The 20746-nt window shown below is 36.0% G+C and overlaps 1 protein-coding gene across 1 annotated transcript in view; it reads left to right on the top strand.

The window, feature by feature from the left end:
- The window catches only part of nkain4 (sodium/potassium transporting ATPase interacting 4), a 130376-nt gene that overhangs the window by 55733 nt on the left and 53897 nt on the right, over positions 1–20746 (top strand). Inside the window, exons 3-4 of the mRNA XM_056448772.1 lie at positions 6114–6194; positions 15490–15687. Of these exons, the coding sequence (XP_056304747.1) occupies positions 6114–6194; positions 15490–15687 (279 nt within the window). The remainder of the gene's footprint in view (positions 1–6113; positions 6195–15489; positions 15688–20746) is intronic.

Raw genomic sequence — 20746 nt, 5'->3', positions numbered from 1 at the left:
CACATGTTAGATCTCTTCTTGCATCATCTCTGAATCAAACTCAAGATCTTAATGTTTATACATTCATAGTGTACTATTTTAGTAACAAGAATAGCCTAAAACATAACATTGCAACCCATAAAATTAATTGTTGAAGACATGTCTTAAACAATTTGACTTGCTTCTAATTTGCATAAGAGACTGAAGCCTTTTAATTGAAGTACACAGCAAAAAAAAGCTAATTAACACTGAATTACTACTGCATATTATTTACACATCTAATTGCGCTCAAATGTGATAATTCCAAACACAAAACATTTGCACGGCGACTGGAACTATCAAGTGAACCAAAGTGTCAGAAAGTTGAGGAGCCAAGAATAGAACAAAGCCCTGAGAAAAGTGTTGAAGACAGACGAGCGGCAGACAAGCCTGGTGGTTTTGAGACTCATGGGAATGATGTGGAGTATTGCTCAGGCTTGTGTTTTTTTTTTTGTTTTTTTTTTTGTCATGTTATAGAGGCTCATTTTCCTTTACAACAGGTTAAAATTACACCAGTCACCATATAAGAGTGAACTGGCATTATGTTCTGAGGAAAGCCTCGCTCTTGCTAACTTGTTTATTTATTCTTGAGTCGTACTGGATACAGTATCCAGGATATAATATTGCATTTAAAATTTAGTTAATATTGCAGTAACATTCCTCTGAGGAGACTGAACCTGAGGGTTTTCGAGGAATGTGAAGTTCATATTGTTGTTAAAGCACTTACTGCTGTATTTTTCAGAATATTAGTTGATTTTTAAATCACGTACTGTGTCTTGTATTTCAAAGTATATTTCTGCCCGTCCACTTTTTATAGGAATGTTGAGTCCGGGGGTAATTTTCCTTTCATTTTTTCCCATAGGGATCCTAAAAAAGTCATTATAAGCCATGAAGCGACCGACTAGCTATGAGGAAAATCACATTACAGACTTTGATTTGAGTTTTAACTTCCAGAAACTGACGTGCGCACTATCAAGCAGGCAGGACTTGCAGAAAGGTTCCATTTTTGCCTAGCACAATTCCTGCATGCCACTAGTTTTACTTTAAATCATGATCTTTAAATCATGTACTTTACTATAATTTCTGTTTTAGACTTGTATTTGTCTTTATTTTTGTTAAATTTAAAGCATTTGTTTGAGACTGAGTTTAGCTAAAAACAGTGGGTGATGGTTCAATTTGACCATTACCTCCGCATGTGGCACCGCGCCGGCATTAGGTGATTAAGAAAATGTTTTTGGGTGCAACAGCAGTTTGCGACTATGGCCCCGTTTACACTGCCAGTTAAATGTGACCCAATTTCGATTTTTGCTCATATTGATTTTTTCGATTTATATGCTCATATTACCCGCCTTTACGCATGCACGACATCGTAAATTGTATGTCAAGTGTAAACACATTAAACGGATATGGGTCACAATTAAAAGAACGTGTAAATGGACAGGCAAAAAAATCAGATATAGGCAACAAATCGGAATTGGGCATCAAGACCTGACAGTGTAAATGGGGCCTATGATACCAGGGGGCACAAAGGGATGGGATGCAAACAAATCGAAATATACAGTAGCTGTAAATACCCCTGAAGATGAAATAACGAAACAAAGCATTATAATTTTTGTATAATCCATTATATAGGGCTACCATCTATTTTACATTATTTCTGAATGAAATTATAAAATTGCACTTCCAAGGTATGGTATTCTAAGATGGTGGTGATTGCTTTCTGGAAAATATGCTAAAATTGTTAGTTTGTCATTTTTAACTCCTCATATACTGTTTTTGAAAATGCACACATAGAAATATGGACTGATAACACTGAGTATTACGTTTAAAGCTGCAGTATGTAAGTTTGACACCCAGTGGTTGAACTAGATATTGCACTTCTGGTTCAAAACAAACGCAAGGACAGGTTGCCAGATTGATGACACCAACAGCAGTTTGCCTGACTGTTGAGCCTAAAGGCTGATTTGAGTCGTGTTCTAAATAAAAGCAGCGGCATGCGATAGAAGGAATATTTTCCATATTAATAAGAGTTTTTGTCCGGACCAACTCCTGAAATATATATTTTAGAAACGGCTTCTATTTCTTGCAGCCGAACAGCAAGACAAACTGACAATGATCACCTCAGGTACCCCTCATGTATTTTATTCAGTGTTAAATGGTAATAATGTGAGTCTGCTACTGTCCGCTGGAGGTCACATTTTGGTCACGAATGCATACTATGAGAGCCTTCCTGACTGAGTAAATGAAATGTGCTGCTTTCCACAAAGGCGACACGGGGTGCAGCAATATAATTGGCTAAACTGGCATAGGGCAGGTTTAAAGAACCAAAACAAAGACAGCCGTTCTGACACGTAATGCGCATTTTCAAAACAGAATATCTGACTTCAGCATTGTTTTTAATATACACTATTATGATCACTTGGCATGTTTCTTAAATATCTGCAAACAAATTATGGTGATTTTATGCTTAAGAAGAGTCAAAAATTGTATATACAGCGCCTTTAAAAGGATAGTTCACGCAAAACTAAAAGAAATATACTCACGCTTCACTTTTTTCAAACCTATTTGAGTTTCTTTCTTTAGTTGAACACATAGGAAGATCATTTGAAGTAAGCTAGAAACATGTAGCCATTGCCATCCATAGTATTTGTTTTTCTTTTGTTTCCAACAACAAATAAAAAAAATCTTTTAGAAAAAAAAAAAAAGTTTAGAACCACTAATGATGAGCAAATATTGAGTAAATGTTCATTTTTTTCTTTAACAAGTTCTTTTACATCAATTCTCAAATGCGTAATAGGTCATGTTAACATTTCACACAATGTAGGTTGTGTGTGTGAATGTAAAACGATGGGACAAAAATCATGTGTATTGTAATATTAAATCCGTCAAACAGACTCTTTTGTACACACTACTAACTACAGCTCAACCAAGCTCCTCCCTTTTATCACGAATTATTTATATTCAGGACATAATGTTGTCTAGATTCTCAAAAGAAAACTCAGTACTACATTCAAAGCATCCAAGCGAGTTCAGAAACAGGGTTTAGTTTGCAGACAATAACTCCCACTGGACTGCTTTGTAAACTTTGCAGATCTTTAGATGTTCAAACAGCAACATTAAGCACTAAGGGAATTTAAAAAGTGCAAAAATAAGATCAAATAACGCCCCATTAATGTTGACTTCTCTCTCTAGGCGGGTGAATCCTTTGTTATTGTATCACCAATGTAATTCTTTGGAAGGAGGTTGTTTTCGTGTGAACTTTTGCAACTCTGCTCCATTTAAAACTTTGTGAGAAGCACAGTTAAACTCTCCAAAATAGAAGAAATCCTCAGACAAAGTGCTCCTCTGATCTTTGTATATCGGCAGAGGAAATCCCAGCGGAGCACGTCTGGAGAAAGAGCTCTTTTGCAGTTTGGAGAAAATTGCTCTATAAAGTCATCTCAAGCTGCTCTTCAGAAAAGGGACCGACGGCAAACCTGATATCCATTTTCACTCCTATGACGCACAAACTTCTGTATTCTCTTTTAACTCCCTGTGAACACAGTCTGCTTCATGATAGTAACAGAAATGAGTCTTTTTCTGATAGCCAGGAGGCTCAGGGTGGAGCGTTAATTCAGATTAACATTTAAATGGGATTGATAAGCTTGTAAAATCCTAATTGATTGCGTTTGAGGGTGGTAAACAAAAATACAAACGAGTGGGAAAACAACAAGGCTTGGTGTTCAAATCATGATGTTCCAACATAAAAGATGTCAGAGCAATGGAAGATACAGATCTGGAGAATAGAGGGTGTTTTTTTCTGAAGGATGTACTAGACCTCTGTTTATCTCGTTTTCAAGTGCTCTGATGCTGGTTCTGGAACAGCTTGAGTTTTGACTTGTTCTGGATGGGTGCTTGGCACTTCGCAGCACAACATGTGCTCAGAGGTTGTGGTATAGGGGTATGATGATGGTATTAGGTGGAATTACTTGGTCTTTTGAGTGAAAATAATCCTAGTAGAAATGTCTTTAAATATGTAAATGTTTACCTTTTTGGTCTACTGTGCCGAACACTGAAATTAGTTAAACACTGTAAAAAAGATTAAAATATCTGTTTATAGTTTCAATATTTTGTTATTCGCAAGTGTTTTCTGTTTATTTACGGTTGTGATTTGCATTATGGGAGCTTGATCTCTGCTCTGTAGACATTTGATTGTGAAAATTTAACTCTACAGTTTAACAAAGTGACTTTAATTGACATGTTAGCACTTTGAAATAATATATAAAGAAATAAATCCCTTTTTAAAACTTTTCAGGGTTGGAAAATGTTGGAAGAAAGCTCCTCTGAATCCCATGATGCAATTCAAAAGCATAAATAAATGCGGGAAAATAAAAAATAACATGAATCTTACAGTTTCTCACATTGCCAACTTTTATTTTGCAGGTTTGTGACTGTATGATGATATAGTCAATATTGAGCGAAATTGTATTAATTCATAAATTTTTTTTTATGAACTGTCCCTATATGATGGTATGTCATAATGTTTTGCCATAAGTGTTACCAGTGGTGTAAAGTAACTAATTGCAAATACTCAAACTAGTTTTAAAAATGTGTACTTTTACTTTCCCTTGAGTACATTTTTAGTACTGTGTCGGTACTATTACTCCACTGCTGTCCTACATTATTTTTTCTTGTCTATGGGGATTCGAAAAATCAGTCCTGTGATTCCTGTCCAATCTAATCTCACATAGAAAGTAAAACAGATCATACTGAACTTCCTTAAGACATGCAGCAAACTCTTTGAAAGCGTTAAAAGTGTCCAAGAAGATACTTTACGTGCAATGACCCAGAGACTGTTTAGATGCATGTCACCGATGAGAAGATGGCGGATGTTTACTGTATGATGACCGAAATGACCTTAAACAATTACTAAATGGTCTACAGAATGTTACGTTTACACACACATGTACAAAATACATGTCAACACATTAACCTTTCCCAGCAGAATACTCACTACTCTTGAGTACTTTTGAAAGGTCTACTTTTTACTCATACTTTGAGTAGTGTTTACAACAGATACGTTTACTCTACTTGTGCTACATTTTTGGGCAACTAATGGTACTTTTACTTGAGTATGATTTTTCAATACTCTTTCCACCACTGATCGTCGTCTTAATGACAGAAATGTCAACAAAAAAAAAGTCACCTCGCTAAACTTTTCAACAGCAAAAGCTGTCAAAGCAATGATCAAACTCCATATCAGGGGTCACCAACCCTGTTTTTACTGGAGAGCTACCTTCCTGCAGATTTCAGTTGCAACCCTGACCAAACACACCAGTCTGTAATTATCAGGTGCTGCTTCAGGTTCTAATGGATCCATTTCTGATTTTTTTTTTTTTTTTTTACTGTTTTACTGTTATGAAGCGTTTAACAGTCATCATAATCTTAAATCCTTGAAAGTTTTTAATTTAGATAAAAAAATAAATAAACGAATCAACATTTAAATGCATTTATGTATGTATTATATCATATTTGCATCAAATTACAAAAAACAAATGACCATTTATGCAGAGTCTTTCTAATGCAGCATCTATGGGGCTGAAATTGACGTTATTCTCTCTTCTGGCTGCCATTATCAGTCTCACACTAGTTTTCCTTTTTTCTGAAAGTCTTGATAACACCATCATGGAGTTTTTCTTTTATTATTTCAGCAAGTAAGTTTGTAAAAACATTACTTGTACTCTCCCGTTCACTGCACTCTAAGTTTACCCAACTATGATGCCTTCCGCTACTGAGAAACCTGGAAATGTGAAAAGGTAATAGACCCTTGGTCCAGGTGTGTAACAGGGTTTGTGACCCCAGCTCCATATAATGCAATTCGACTGCATTAATACATGCAAAATAACTACAGGAAACCTTTTTTGTTGTTATATTTTGACATTTTTTTTTCCTCAAACAAAAAATACAACATAAATGTATTTATATAAAATCTGACTAAATACTGAATGCAATAAATTTGTTGAGCAAAACACTAACATTGTGTCATAATTCAGCAGTCATTTCTGAAAGCGTATGCTATTTGAAAGTGATGTATCTTGTATCTGTGTTTTTGACAGTATACAGTGTGGACGGCGCTGTGGGTTGCCTGGAACGTCTTTATTATCTGCTTCTACCTGGAGGTTGGAGGTCTTTCAAAGGTAAGAGAGATCTTAATAACCCTGTTTTACAGCTTAACAGGACTGTTTATGGCCTTTTTACAGACTGCCACAGTCTCTATTTAAATAAGTTACTATGCAACTTCAGCTTAGCATCTTACATTTACACTCAAAAAAATGACTTCTGCTGCTTGTTCAAACTACTTATTTAAAATGAGTTGAATCAACACAATGCTTAAGATTTTTTGGGGGGAAACTTAATAGTTTTATGTTCAATCCACTTAAATTTGTAAAAACGGTTAAGTTAACTTAATTGATTTCGATTTATGTTGGGACAACTTGAAGGAATTGTGTGGAACCCAGAATTTCACACCAGAAACTGATACATAAAACAGATTTAGAGGGAGGAAATCAATCTTTTAGAATGCATAAATTGGCAGAAAGTTCTTTTGTCCCTAACCCATCCCATGATACGCTTCCCTACAAGTGCTGACAGGTCATGGACACAAACAAACACTCAGCCCCTGGTGTGTAATCGGTTGGAAACAAACTCGCTGTATAATTTACACATTCTACTCTCAGTCTGTGTGATTGTGAATGACTCCTGCTGGACTCAGGCTACATCTACTACACTAATCCAGATAAATTTTAAACACTCGACTTCCACACTCTTTTCAATTCCTTCCCAAAAAAATGCTTATCCACATTAAAACGACTGAAAAAAACACTTTCGTTCATGTACTGTGGATGTGGACATACGGAAAATGATTTTACTTGCGTCGTATCAGCCTGGGGTTATTTACTTTCTGTCTCTATGAAACATTGAATGTCGCAACTATCATCTGCTTCCACCACTGAATAAAAGCTCAAAGTAAGCATTCGATGTCTTTTGAAGGCATTTACAAACTGACTTTAATCTTTAATAAAGCTCTCCAAACAGGCAGCATCCAAAACATCTGCTTTCAATGTCATATGACTGCGGTCACATGACTAAATGTGTCATAATTTTCTAAAGACTCTGTTTTCATAGTCCGCAGCGCAAAAATTGCTTTTTCTGATTAATCCACTTAGGACAGTGTTTTCAAAAAGATATATTTTTGTTTTCTAAAAATGCCATCTCAGTGTGGACGAAGGGCTAAAACAAAGAGCAAAATATGTGTTTTTAAACGAAAAAGTATTAGTGTGGACAGGACCTCAGATGATTGCAAAGCTCTTGTCCGCTTTTAGAAGGTGGAGAGAGACTGGACAGGAGGGCTTGGAGATGTGCGCAGACTGAGTAAATCTGGTTTATGTGTCATGAGCTGCTGTTTTGTCAGATTTAGCTTCTTAATCTTATCCATTTGTTGTCCTAAGCTGTATTGGACAAAGTAAAGGCTGAGATTATACCAGAAGAAAGGGGGGAATTGTTTTCTAAGCATTCTTAAATGAGAAATACTGAAAGTTGCTCAACTTTTTTTTTTTTTGTTAAATAATATGTATTCCTGGATCTGCATTCATTTAACCAGTCAGATTTTTTAAAGGCGCAGTAGTTGATTATCTTCTTTTTTTTGTTGTGCTGGTTGAAAGTCTCTTCACATTCCAATAGTAATGATTAAAGTAAATGATCTAAATGTATTTATATGTATTTTTATATTCTGGGTAAGCCATAAGACTAAAAAATGTTCATCTAATTAAAAATTGTCAGGCCGACATCTCCCATAATTCCGATAAGTAGCCCAAATTGTCTGTCAACAAATGTGGATTTGTACATCTGTGCACCCATTCACGCAGATCTGCCTTTTGCGCGCGCACGCAAGCCGTGTTCACCTACACATGAGAGAGAGAGAGAGAGCGGTAAAAACAAATGCTGAATTAAATCTTTAAAATTTTTAATCAATATTAGAGTTACTTTTACACGCTGGAGAAAGGATCACACTATGGCTGAAGTATTTCTTTTAGACAGGTAATGTTCTGTTTTAAAACTATTTTAGTCACGCAAAACTGATGTAGATTGTGTTGTTATGAAGGAGTTATATGCACAGAAGTGTTGTTCAGCCACATATTTTTAGTTTCATGAGGGACCTTTTACAGCATTGTTAATGTAGATTTTTATTTAGTTTAACGTCTGTCTGACAGACAGACAGACAGACAGACAGACAGACAGACAGACAGACAGACAGACAGACAGACAGACAGACAGACAGACAGACAGACAGACAGACAGACAGATAGATAGATAGATAGATAGATAGATAGATAGATAGATAGATAGATAGATAGATAGATAGATAGATAGATAGATATTATTATTTTATATATTATAATGATTTGTCAAGGGTCACATGATGCCTAATGAGGCTGAAAATTCAGCTTTAAATCCCAGGAATTGATTACATTTTAAAATACATTTAGATGTAAATTAGTTATGGAGAAATGTAATAATATAAAGTAATAATGAATGTGTGAATGTGTATTTATGTACAGTTCAAGTCAGAATTATTAGCCCCCCTTTGATTTATTTATTTTTTTTCTTTTTAAAATGTTTCCCAAATGACGTTTATCAGAGCAAGGAAATTTTCACAGTATGTCTGATAATATTTTTTCTTCTGGAGAAAGTCTTATTTGTTTTATAATAAAACAAAATAATAGCAATATTAATAAAAGCAGTTTTAAATAAAAACAAATCGATTTAAGGTCAAAATTATTAGCCCCTTTAAGCTATATATTTTCTCGATAGTCTACAAAACAAACCATCATTATACAATAACTTGCCTAATTACCCTAACCTGCCTAGTTAACCTAATTAACCTAGTTAAACCTTTAAATGTCACTTTAAGCTGTATAGAAGTGTCTTGAAAAATATCTAGTAAAACATTATTTACTGTCATCATGGCAAAGATAAAATAAATCAGTTATTAGAAATGAGTTATTAAAACTATGTTTAGAAATGTGTTGAAAATTTTATTCTCTCCGTTAAACAGAAATTGGGGGAAAAAATAAACAGGGGGACTAATAATTCAGGGGGCGCTCATAATTCTGGCTTCAACTGTGTGTGTGTGTGTGTGTGTGTGTGTGTATGTGTGTGTGTGTGTGTGTGTGTATGTGCGTGTGTGTGTGTGTGTGTGTGTGCGTGTGTGTGTGTGTGTGTGTGTGTGCGTGTGTGTGTGTGTGTGTGTGTGCGTGTGTGTGTGTGTGTGTGTGTGTGTGTGTGTGTGTGTGTGTGTGTGTGTGTGTATATAAATATACACACACACACACACACACACAGTTGAAGCCAGAATTATGAGCCCCCCTGAATTATTAGCCCCCCTGTTTATTTTTCCCCCATTCCCTGTTTATTTATTTATTTTTTATTAAAACAAAAATATTTTTAGTGATTCTGCGCTTTTGAACATTCACAAACACTTTTTTCTTCTTTTACATTTCGCTCGTGCCTCAAACAAAAGAGGGCTGTTTAAATTTTCTTATGACTAGGACATTTACAACAAAAGAAAAATGGAAATCGAAAGCGAAAACGTGTCCAGTTCATTAAATGCCCAAGCGCTTAGTTGCGTGTTCTCCCACCTTGATTGTCATGTTTTTTCTTTCATCCATTTCTTCTGTCTCACACAGTCATGCTCCATCACTTCCTCCATTTCCATGCGCTGTCACAGGTGGCATGGCCCTCCCCCAAAACCCCCTCACCTCTATACCCTCAGCACATGAATATTCATGAGCACCCTCGGAAAGCGTGTTGATCCTTTCTTTTTCTGTCTCTGTATGTGTTTATATATCTCTATGTGTGTGTGTGTGTGTGTGTGTGTGTGTGTTTTCTCCATTAGCTGCTTGTCCTCCTGCTGGCCATATGTAGCAGTAAGGGAGCGCTGTGTGTCCATCTGTCGGGTTAATGCTGGAGTCCGGCCCTCTGCCACCTGCTCCTCATAACGGGCCATTATTCATAGCCCTGCATTTACACGTCCCGCCACAACACCTCCAAATCTGACTGTCCCACTGCTGTCTCTACTGTCATACAGATAATGATGATAATATCAGCCTGCACTGGCCACCCCTGCTGTGAGATCTATTATGATTGGATGGGAAGAGTCTGGCATTAGATTCTGTTAGTCTGTTGTGTAGTGTGTTGGTCATATTTGTCTGTCTCGCATTGTATCTTGAATTGTCTGTCTAGCAATGTCTATCATACTAAATTTAAATGTCTGTCTCACAATGTGTCTGTCTGTCTGTCTAGCCACGTCTATCATATATATATATGTATGTATGTATGTATGTATGTATATATGTATATATGTATGTGTCTGTCTGTGTCACAGTGTGTCTGTTATAACATATATATATATTATAACATTATTATATTATAACATATATATATATTAGGTCTGTCAAATAATTAAAAAAAATTAACTAATTAATCACGCTTTTTTATTAATAATCATGATTAATCACGAAACGCCATATTTATTGCAGAAATAAAAACACAGGCATGTAAGTGCCATTTAAATTTCAAATCAATCAATGCCAATAACAAACAAAAATGGTTTCCATGTTGGATTCTCTGCATATGAGAGGCATCTTTAAGCTGCCATCACCAAAAAGAGCCTTTTATATAAATAATTAAATACATTTCAGTAGTTCAATACTTTCTCCTTGTCGTTTCATTGTTATTACACGTTACTCATTTTTCAGATTTTTATTGTTTTGTTTTATTTTTGTGTTTGTATTGTTTGGGTTTTTGTTTGCCAAAATCTGGTTCAATTCCAAGTTCAACTCCTTTAGAAATATTATTCCCAGGAAAAAAACTGGATTTTTTTTCAGTTGAGATGACTAGAAAAGTTCATTTGATTCAGCAAAAAAATTTAAGGCAGGAAAAAAAAGGCATTTACAGTGTACTTTCAGAAAATGGAGAACCATATTAACTCCCTGCACATTTTTTTTGTGCCCAAGAGGAAAGCATATAAAGTGGTTGTGCGCTTTCTGCAACTGTCTGTCTGTGAGTGTGTCATTGATGGAGGTGTTTTGATGGGGTTGTCCTCTCATGCATGGCCGCGGGCTGTGGCTGTCAGTCTCATACTGTGCCTGTGATTAAATATGAGACAGGACGGACTGTATCGACCCCCTTCCCCGAACACACACCAACATACACCCTCCTCAATGACATATAGTGATGCGGATAATGATAATGCCTGCTGATGATAAAGGGGACGAATGGTTCCATTAGTCAGACAAGGGTCAAGGACGAGTTGCTATCTAATAAGCATAGAAAAGGGTATAAGTTTTCTTTTTTGACAAGTGTCATTCATCTCAGGCTGATGGAGAACTGTGTGGACTGACAGAATCCATTACATCTGACTTATTCATGTCCGTGAGTGTATGAGGAACTTTTTGGCACAAAATGACATGTGTATGGATGTAATAAAGTCTATATTGTAAAAGGAAAAAAAAATATTTTCTTGCTAAATATTTTTTAAAGCAAAGTAGTTGGTTTAAACCATTTTTAAAATTATTTTACTTAACCCATTGACATATTATTTTAAGGAAAGCTCCACTTATTTTTTTATTATTTCTGAAAACAAAACTATATTTTTACTTGTCTATAAAATGCTTCTATTTCAGAATTTTTTAAATGTTTGGATAAGAAACAAGACCAAGACTCTTCTGTATTTTTTGTTGTTTTTGTATGAGCTACCCCTTTATAAATTGAATATAGTTCATTTTAGGTTGATTAGAAATGTAATTATTAGCTTATAAAAATCAAATAAGGCTGCAAAAATGTATTTAAATTATATCACCCTCTCTCATATGAATTATTGTCAGTTAGATTGGTCTAACACAAAATCTACAGTTTTAAAACCTCTGGAATTATTTCAGTGCATCCAGAAAGTATTCATAGCGCTTCACTTTTTCCAAATTTTTTTATGTTACAGCCTTATTCCAAAATGAATTAAATTCATTTATTTACTCAAAATTCTACATACAATACCCCATAATGACAATGTGAAAAAAGATTTTTTGCAATTGTTGCAAATTTATTGAAAATAAAAAACCTGAAAAATCACATGGACAGAAGTATTCTCAGCCTTTGCCGTGAAGCTCTAAATTGAGCTCAGGTACATTCTGTTTCCACTGAACATTCTCGAGATGTTTCAGCAGCTTAATTGGAGTTCACCTGTGGTAAATTCAGTTGATTGGACATGATTTAAAAAGGTGTACACCTGTCTATATAAGGTCAAAGCACAAACCAAGCATGAAGACAAAGGAATTGTCTGTAGACCTCCGAGACTAGATTGTGGCGAGGCACAAGGCTGGGGAAGGTTACAGAAAAATTTCTGCTCCTCTGAAAGTTTTAATGAGCACAGTGGCCTCCATCATCCGTAAGTGGAAAATATTTGGAACCACCAGGACTCTTCCTAGAGCTGGCCGGCCATCTAAGCTGAGTGATCAGGGGTGAAGGGCCTTAGTCAGGGAGGTGATTAATAACCCAATGGTCACTTTGTCTGAGCTCAAGCGTTCTTCTGTGGAGAGAGGAGAACCTTACAGAAGGACAACCATCTGTGCAGCAATCCACCAATCAGGCCTGTATGGTAGAGTGGCCAGACAGAAGCCACTCCCTGCATGGAATTGCCAAAAGGCATCTGAAGGACTCTCAGACCATAAGAAACAAAATTCTCTGGTCTGATGAAATTAAAATTGAACTCTTTGGAGTGAATGCCACGTTTGGAGAAAACCAGACACCGCTCATCACCAGGGTAATACCATCCCTACAGTAAAGCATGGTGGTGGCAGCATCATGCTGTGGGGATGTTTTTCAGCAGCAGGAACTGAAAGACTAGTCAAGATAGAGGGAAAGATGAATGCAGCAAAGTACAGAGACATCCTGAATGAAAACCTGCTTCAGAGTGCTCATGACCTCGGTTCATCTTCCATCAGGACAATGACCCAAAGCACACCGCCAGCATATCAATGGAGTGGCTTCACAACAACTCGGTGAATGTACTTGAGTGGCATAGCCAGAGCCCAGACCTAAATCCTATTGAGCATCTATGGAGAGATCTGAAAATGGCTGTACACAGTCTTTTCCCATCCAAGTTGATAGAGCTTGAGAGGTACTGCAAAGAGGAATAGGCAAAAATTCCCAAAGACAGGTGTGCCAAGCTTGTGGCATCATATTCAAAAAGACTTGAGGCTGTTATTGCTGCCAAAGGTGCATCAACAAAGTATTGAGCAAAGGCTGTAAATACTGATGTACATGTGATTTGTCAGGTTTTTTATTTTTAATAAATTTGCAACAATTTTAGAAAATCTTTCTTCATATTGTCATTATGAGGTATTGTGTGTTGAACTTTGAGGAAATAAATTAATTGAATCTATTTTGGAATAAGGCTGTAACATAAAAAATGTGGAAAAAGTAAAGCGCTATGAACTTTCCGGATGCACTGCATATAAACAAGCACTTAAAATTTTAGGTAAAAAAATTTAGATAGCGAACAGTGAGACTCTAGATCTGATTACTCCACTTAGTAAAACATATAGTTTTAAGAAATGGCTTTCTAATAATCATTGTGAACACTAGGCTTTTTGATGTTGTTGTTGTGGTTGTTTTCTGTTGTTTATTTGAGTATTGTTTTTAGTTTGAAATTGTATTTTTATTGGTATAGGCCTTTAACATCTGGCAAAGGGACCGCCAATGAAAACTATTATTTTCTTGGTGAACGTTTATTAATGTACACTGTCCCTTGTTGTGAAAAATAAATAAACTTCAACTTTAAACATTGTAAAACATCATCCTTTATTGGCAGGAGTATATTAACTGGAAGGATTATCAAATGTCCAATTATTTTACTGAATAATTTGAAGTGCAACGTTTTTAATTTGAAAAGATCTTGAAAATATTGTAGGACTGGGATATAGTACTAAAAAGGATAAAATATGATTTATGTAAAAATATCTTTTGAGGTTTAAAATATTGCTTATGCAGGTATTTGCTGTGAAATGTCTTTCAAGCATCAAATATGAAGAGTTCAGATGCAAAGGCATCTTTTCAAATCAGATGCAAAAGCAGTTTTTGTTCAGTTGAAAAGGCAATGCAAACACAACCTATTCATCGCTATAAACGTGAAATGCCTGAACCTACACACAGGAGCCTGGAAAAATGCAGATTTTCACACTTCTTATTTATTTATTTATTTATTTATTTATTATTTATTTTGTTAATATGACCAGACAACCTTTGTAGCTTATTAAATTTATTAAAGTTTTGCTTTCATTTCAAATATTGTGATTAACAGTGGAGAACTGCATGTGAAGTTATAACTAAATGTTCAAATTAATTTAAAAAAATCTAATTAAGTGATAAAACATGATACTATGATCATATGAAATTCGTTTAGAAACATGCTATTATTCGCGCCAATAGCCTAGTGGTTAGTGCGTTGACATATAGCGCCCAGGTGCTCACGGCGACCCAAGTTACATTCCTGGCTCGAGGTCCTTTGCCAATACTTCCCGTCTCTGCTCCCCACACTTTCCTGTCTGTAAATCTCCACTGTCCTATCAATAAAGATAAAAACCCCGAAAAGTATATATAAAAAAAAAAGAAACATGCTATCAACATGGTAACTATTTGTAGGAACATGTTAGCAACTTGTTATGGAGGACGTCCAGCGTTCTTCAGCCTCTGGTGCTTAGACTGGAGCTCTACACAAGAAGTTTGGCCAGAGGAGAAATGGCCATGCCCAACTGAGCCTGGTTTTTCTTGAGGGTTTTTATCCTTCACTTTCACCAACTGGTGAAGTTTGTTCCTCACTGCCTTGCTTGGTTTGGGACTTGTGGAGTTGCACATCGATGGATTTGCTCTTCAGTGTTTGGACTTTCAGCAGTGAAAATTAAACCACACTGAACTAAACTAAACTGAACTTCAACTCTGACAACTGGACTAACACAGTTTCAATTTTCTGGAACTTCTATGTTAAGCTTCTTTGATACAATCTACATTGTAAAATCGCTATATGATGAATTGAATTATGCTAACTAGATCTCCTCCCGCAACTATACACTTTTTTTTGCCAAATAATGTGGAGATTTATCAGCATTTTGGACATGGTGTAACTTTGATGTTGGAGAATAACAGGTCTCTTGTTTATAAATGGGAATATATATTATCGGAGCAAATGAACACTGAGCACATTTGCATCCTCCATCTTTTATAAATGTGTGTCTTTCCTCCCTCTCTCGTGTCTGTGAAACAGTTTCTTTGTTGTCCCTGTTTAATTATGCATGCGTGCTTTAAAGTGCTCAGCCCCTCCGTCATTCATCACTTATATTGACTGAGGTTGAATCTGACTCCGCCCCTCTCCCGTTTCAGGACAGCGACCTCCTGACCTTCAACATCTCTGCGCATCACTCCTGGTGGAGCGAGCATGGGCCGGGCTGCATCCGAAGAGAGATCCCGGCCAGCGGAGAGCGCGGAGCTGACACACAGTCCTACATCTCCATCATGGGCTGCCTGCTGGAGTACCAGTACATAGAAGTGCTGCACAGCGGCTGCCAGATCCTCATCTCTGTAAGCCACAAACGAAACGCACATCACCTCACTCGTTTTACATTTATAATTCACAGCAGAACTTCGTCCCTCCCACAGATTGAATTAAAAGAAAAAGAAAAACACACACAGATCTATTAAACTTCAGTCAAAAAATACATTCCAGATTTCCAGAGTGAAATTTAGATCCCGTTTATACTGTCAGTTAAATGTGACCCAATTTCGAATTTTTTTTTATTTTTTATTTTTTATTTTTTTTTTTTTTTTGCTCATATGTGACACAGATCGGATCTGTTCTATGACCGTGGCATGCATTCAGTTATTCAGAGTTTGGTTTCAGGCCTCCTTCATATGTGGAAATAAATCAAATATAAATCGGATGAGTGACAATGTGACTATCATGTAAAGACTGGATTTATAAAGGCAGTCCATTTTGTACGTCATTAAACTTGTGACAATGTGGTACTTCTCCGCGGTTTAATGACAAAGAAGGAAGAGCGTGTGTGGAGACGCCTATGCAGTAAACATAAACAACAACAGAGGAAACATGGAGGAGGAAAGTGGTCAGTCGCCACTATTTGCTCCCACCAGACCTGAGATCTCTCTCGTACCCACAAATTCCTCTGAATGGTGGAGGACACCATATATAAACCATAGGCACAAGATGATGGCCCTTTCCCTCTATCTCTAAATTATTTTAAAGTTGGGCAAACTTCACATATTTAGCAAAGCTAAAACCAAGACAATTTGAAGAGTTTAGATACAAAACCCTCTAAATCACAGGTGTCAAATCCAGTTCATGGAGAGCCGCAGCTCTGCACAGTTCAGGTTTAACCCTAATTAAACACACCTGATCAAACTAATTAAGTTCTTCGGGCTTGTTTGAAACCTACAGGTAAGTGTGTTGAAGCAGGGTTGGAACTAAACTGTGCAAAGCTGCGGCCCTCCAGGAACTGGATTTGACACCTGTGCTCTAAATCCATCAGACCTCTTTTCTTGTAAACAAGCATTTTCTATCAGGCTCCTTTGATAAGTTTCAGGAGTTTCATTTTATATGTAATGACTAGGTTATTAGCTACTAAATAAAATACCCTTTTTTTTAAATGTTACTTTAGACAATTCTTTGGTTTTTAAAAAGGTAAATTTTCTTTTGCGTCAAAACCAGTTAAATCCACGTCTGCTTTTGATGCAAAACCCTCTAAATCCACCTAATGGGACAAGAGAGTGTAATTATTTGAAAATCTCTAAAGATGCAATTAGAAATTATTTTACCAAACACATTACACAAACCACCTGAAATTTAAAATACATAAATCTGTCAAGTAAGTGGCGGTTCATTCCGCTGTGATAAACCTGGGACTAAGCAGAAGGAAAATGAATGAATGAAATCTGTCAAGTAAGTGCATTAATCAATAACATTAAAACTGACATTAATTAAATCTTAACTCTGTTGTCATTTCTGATATTTGGGATTTAGATTTAATAGAGCAATGTAAACATTGCAAACATTGTAAGCTAAGCTTGTTAGATTCAAATAATGTAGTGTAAAATATTGTGAAACATCAATATCTGTGTATTGTCCATTAATATAAAAAGCATATCAGATGTAAAGGTAATATGAAGTAATATAAATAATGTATAGCTTTATACATTATATTTATCTTTTATAAAATAGCATAAATTAGCAAATACTAATTCCCCTACTGGGCAAAAAGGGCATGCCTCTCAGACAATTTTAGAAGCTGTCATTCATTCATTCATTCTCACTATACTCAAGGTCTTGATCCCTTGTTTATCCTCATAGCATCCACATGCGATAAAAGAAAGGCATCTTAACTCTGTCTTTCGTGAAATGGAATTGCCGTTTAATGTAAGGTAAATCGGACTCATTCAAAGTAGTGTCGCTGTGCAAAAGCACGTTATGAAAGCATGTGTGTTTTCTGTTTCTTATAATGCAGAGAGTTTTGAGGTAAGGGACATTTTCATTTGCCATTCACTGACAGTCGGACAGGCTCATCCAGTTTAACAAACTTTGTCTTTTAAAATCGATATCGAAAGCAGAATAATACAGTCTCCTCAAAGCCGGCGTATTAGCGACTGCTCCATTGAAAACATATAATTCGTTTCGCGCCTTCTGATTGGTTCCCGGGACATAGCGGCTTTAGCTGCCAAAGGCAAGTGGCATTTAGCGGCTTTCGCCAAAAAACTTATTTCTGAATATGCTGTTGCTGCGATTTCAGATGATTTGAAGCAAATCTATTTTTTGATGGTGTACTACGTGTACCTAAAGTATTCACTCAATGTCATTAGCTCGTTTTTGGCGGAAGTGGCGTTTCTAGAGCCCGCCTTTACGCATGCGCAACATCGTAAATTGCATGGCAAGTGTAAATGCATGAATCAGATATGGGTCTCAATTAAAAGAATGTGTTATAGACAGGCAAGAAAATCAGACATAGGCAACAAATCGGTATTGGGCATCAAGACCTGACAGTGTAAACGTAAACTTAGTCATCGGTTTTGTCCAAAGCGATTTATAATTGAGGAGGCAGTCAGAGATTCAACAAGAAGAGGCAGTACACTCAAGAATTATACAAAGGAACTGTTAGTGCTCAGAGAATTAAGTGCTAGAGTAAGAAGGGTTTTTTTTATAAATGGAGAAGAGTGTTTCTACAGGTAGTTTGTCAGATCCACTCACCTATGCGAAGCACACTTCATAAATGCAGTGATTTTTGTAGAAATATTAAGTGATTGTAAGAAAGTGTCTGGTGCAAAACTGGTGCAAGTGTCGGTTAAAGTGTCAGAGAGATAAAAGTTTGTCAAGTCCACTTAAACCTGTGTGAAGCAAACTTCATAAATGCAGTGATTCATGAATTTTTACTTTTAATTTAATTTAATTTTTTAGAGATATGGAGTGATTGTAAGAAAGAGTCTGGTGCAAACTAATGCGAGTGTCGGTTAAAGTGTCAGCAAGGAGGTGGTTTGTCAAGCCCACTCATTTTGTCAAGTCTAATTTTTGTTCAGTCCATATATAATCATTTAGCATGAAGGACTTGGCAATATCCAAAGAGAATATATAGAAGAGATCTTTAAAAAATATAAATAAAATGTAAAAGATGTCTTATTGACACTCAAAAGAAATTATTCATTGAATTTACTTTTTTAAGAAAACTGGTTGCAAACAGTTTATATGGACTGAATTTAGACAAATTAAGTTTAACACTGCTAAATTTTAGTTTGTTTAAATTCAGCCCGTTTAAATTATTTGCAACTAGTTTTCTTAAAAAATGTAGTAAATCCAATGAATCAGTTGTTTTAGAGGACTTGATTAAAAAAAAACAGGTCACGCTTTATTTTGATGGTCTGCTTGTTGAATTTAAATTACATTGCATCTACATGCCAGCTAATTCTCATTAGATTATAAGTAGACTGTTAGGTTGGGGTTGGGGTTAGTGTAAGTTAACATGTACTTACAAAGTTTCTTATAGTCAGTTAAATGTCTGTTTAGCAGCAGTATCAACAGATATTAAGCAGACAGTCTACTAATGCTCAAATGGACCATCAAAAAAAAATGCTATCAAAAAACATTCCAGATTTCCAGAGTGCATTTTTTGACTGTTTGTCGCCATCTTGTGAATGAGTAATACATTGGCTATGCTTTATCCAGCCAGTTTCATTTCTGTCAGCTTTGTGTTTTATGATTGTTTGGTGCCATCTTGTGACTGAATAATGTGCAGGTTAGTGTATACTCCATCAACTGTTTTCAGTTCTGTCAGCTTTGCATTTATTGAAGTGTTAATTATTACAGCTCAGAACAGTGTTTGAGCAATTTCAGAATTATGGATGTAACATTTGCAGTAAAATCTTTAAAAAAAAAATTAACTCACTTAGAAAGTATATGTTAAGATTATATTGAAAAATCTGTTTATGTTTTCTGAAACTACCAACCACAGAGTTAAGGGGTCAGAAAAGTATCAATCTGTAAAAAATTTTAAACGAGGAGAATAAACATGCGTTACGGGTGTGACCAAAAAAGTATGCGAGTTTACAGTTTACAACATACTTTCTAGAAATTCTGTGAATGAAACTGCTTAACGCCCCCCAAAAAAACAATTCTCATAAAAAAAATAAGAGTTGCCTCACTATAGAACAAAAATTATTCATTTTATTTTATTTGACATTTTTGCATTTGAGGAAAAAGCTTTGTTATGGATGTGACAGATGTGAAATTGGCTCTTGTGTGACTTTGGTAAATCAAATGTAATTGTTAAAAAAACATTGACAGAGACGTTTTTGAATGTTTTTGTATTACTGTGAAACACCAGCCTACACAAAAAACCGACAAAGGGTTTTGCTCTTTTGGTGAAAACTTTTTTTTTCATGGCAAGGTTGACATTTGCATGGAATTGCTCATTTAATTTTTGTTTTATGGCAAGTAGCCATGTAATAAGCAGTATAAAGTACATCCAGGAAGGTTGTTTTCTCAGAAAAATAGGGTTGCACGATACTGGAATTCAATACCAATCAATATTGAAGTTTTAAAAACGTCCAATTCCTGCTAACATTTGAGCGCTGTTGAGCTCGTTCTTAAACACCGTTGATTTGCCATTGTGTTCACGTGCTCAACAGAAATGACTGTGATTGGCCATGAAGGTCATCAGTTCACCAAACTCACTGCTGTTTACTGAGTGTAACCACAGATACAGGGACACTGAAGCATTTTAAAGCCGCAATTCATCAGCAGATTGCTCGAATGTCAGCTTATAGTCAAACCAGGTGATCGACATGACTTCAAAACGATCCAGTGTTCCTGTATCTGTGGTTACACACAGTAAACAGCGGTGAGTTCGGTGAACTGATGACCTTCACAGCCAATCACAGTCATTTCTGTTGAACGCAGGAGCACAATGGCAAATCAGCGCTGTTTAAGAACGTGCTCAACAGCGCTCAAATGTTAGCAGGAAATGGACGTTTTTCAAAATTTAGTATCGTTTGGTACCGAATTCCAGTATCATGACAACCCTACAGATTAAAGCCTTTTAGTCTTATACAACTCTCTGTTTAGTGTCGGGCTGCTGATATG

Source organism: Danio aesculapii, chromosome 23 (assembly GCF_903798145.1).
Source record: "Danio aesculapii chromosome 23, fDanAes4.1, whole genome shotgun sequence".
NCBI classification, from domain to species: Eukaryota; Metazoa; Chordata; class Actinopteri; order Cypriniformes; family Danionidae; genus Danio; species Danio aesculapii.
Note: the sequence above shows the minus strand (reverse complement) of the source record. Positions and strands in the feature narration are given on the sequence as shown.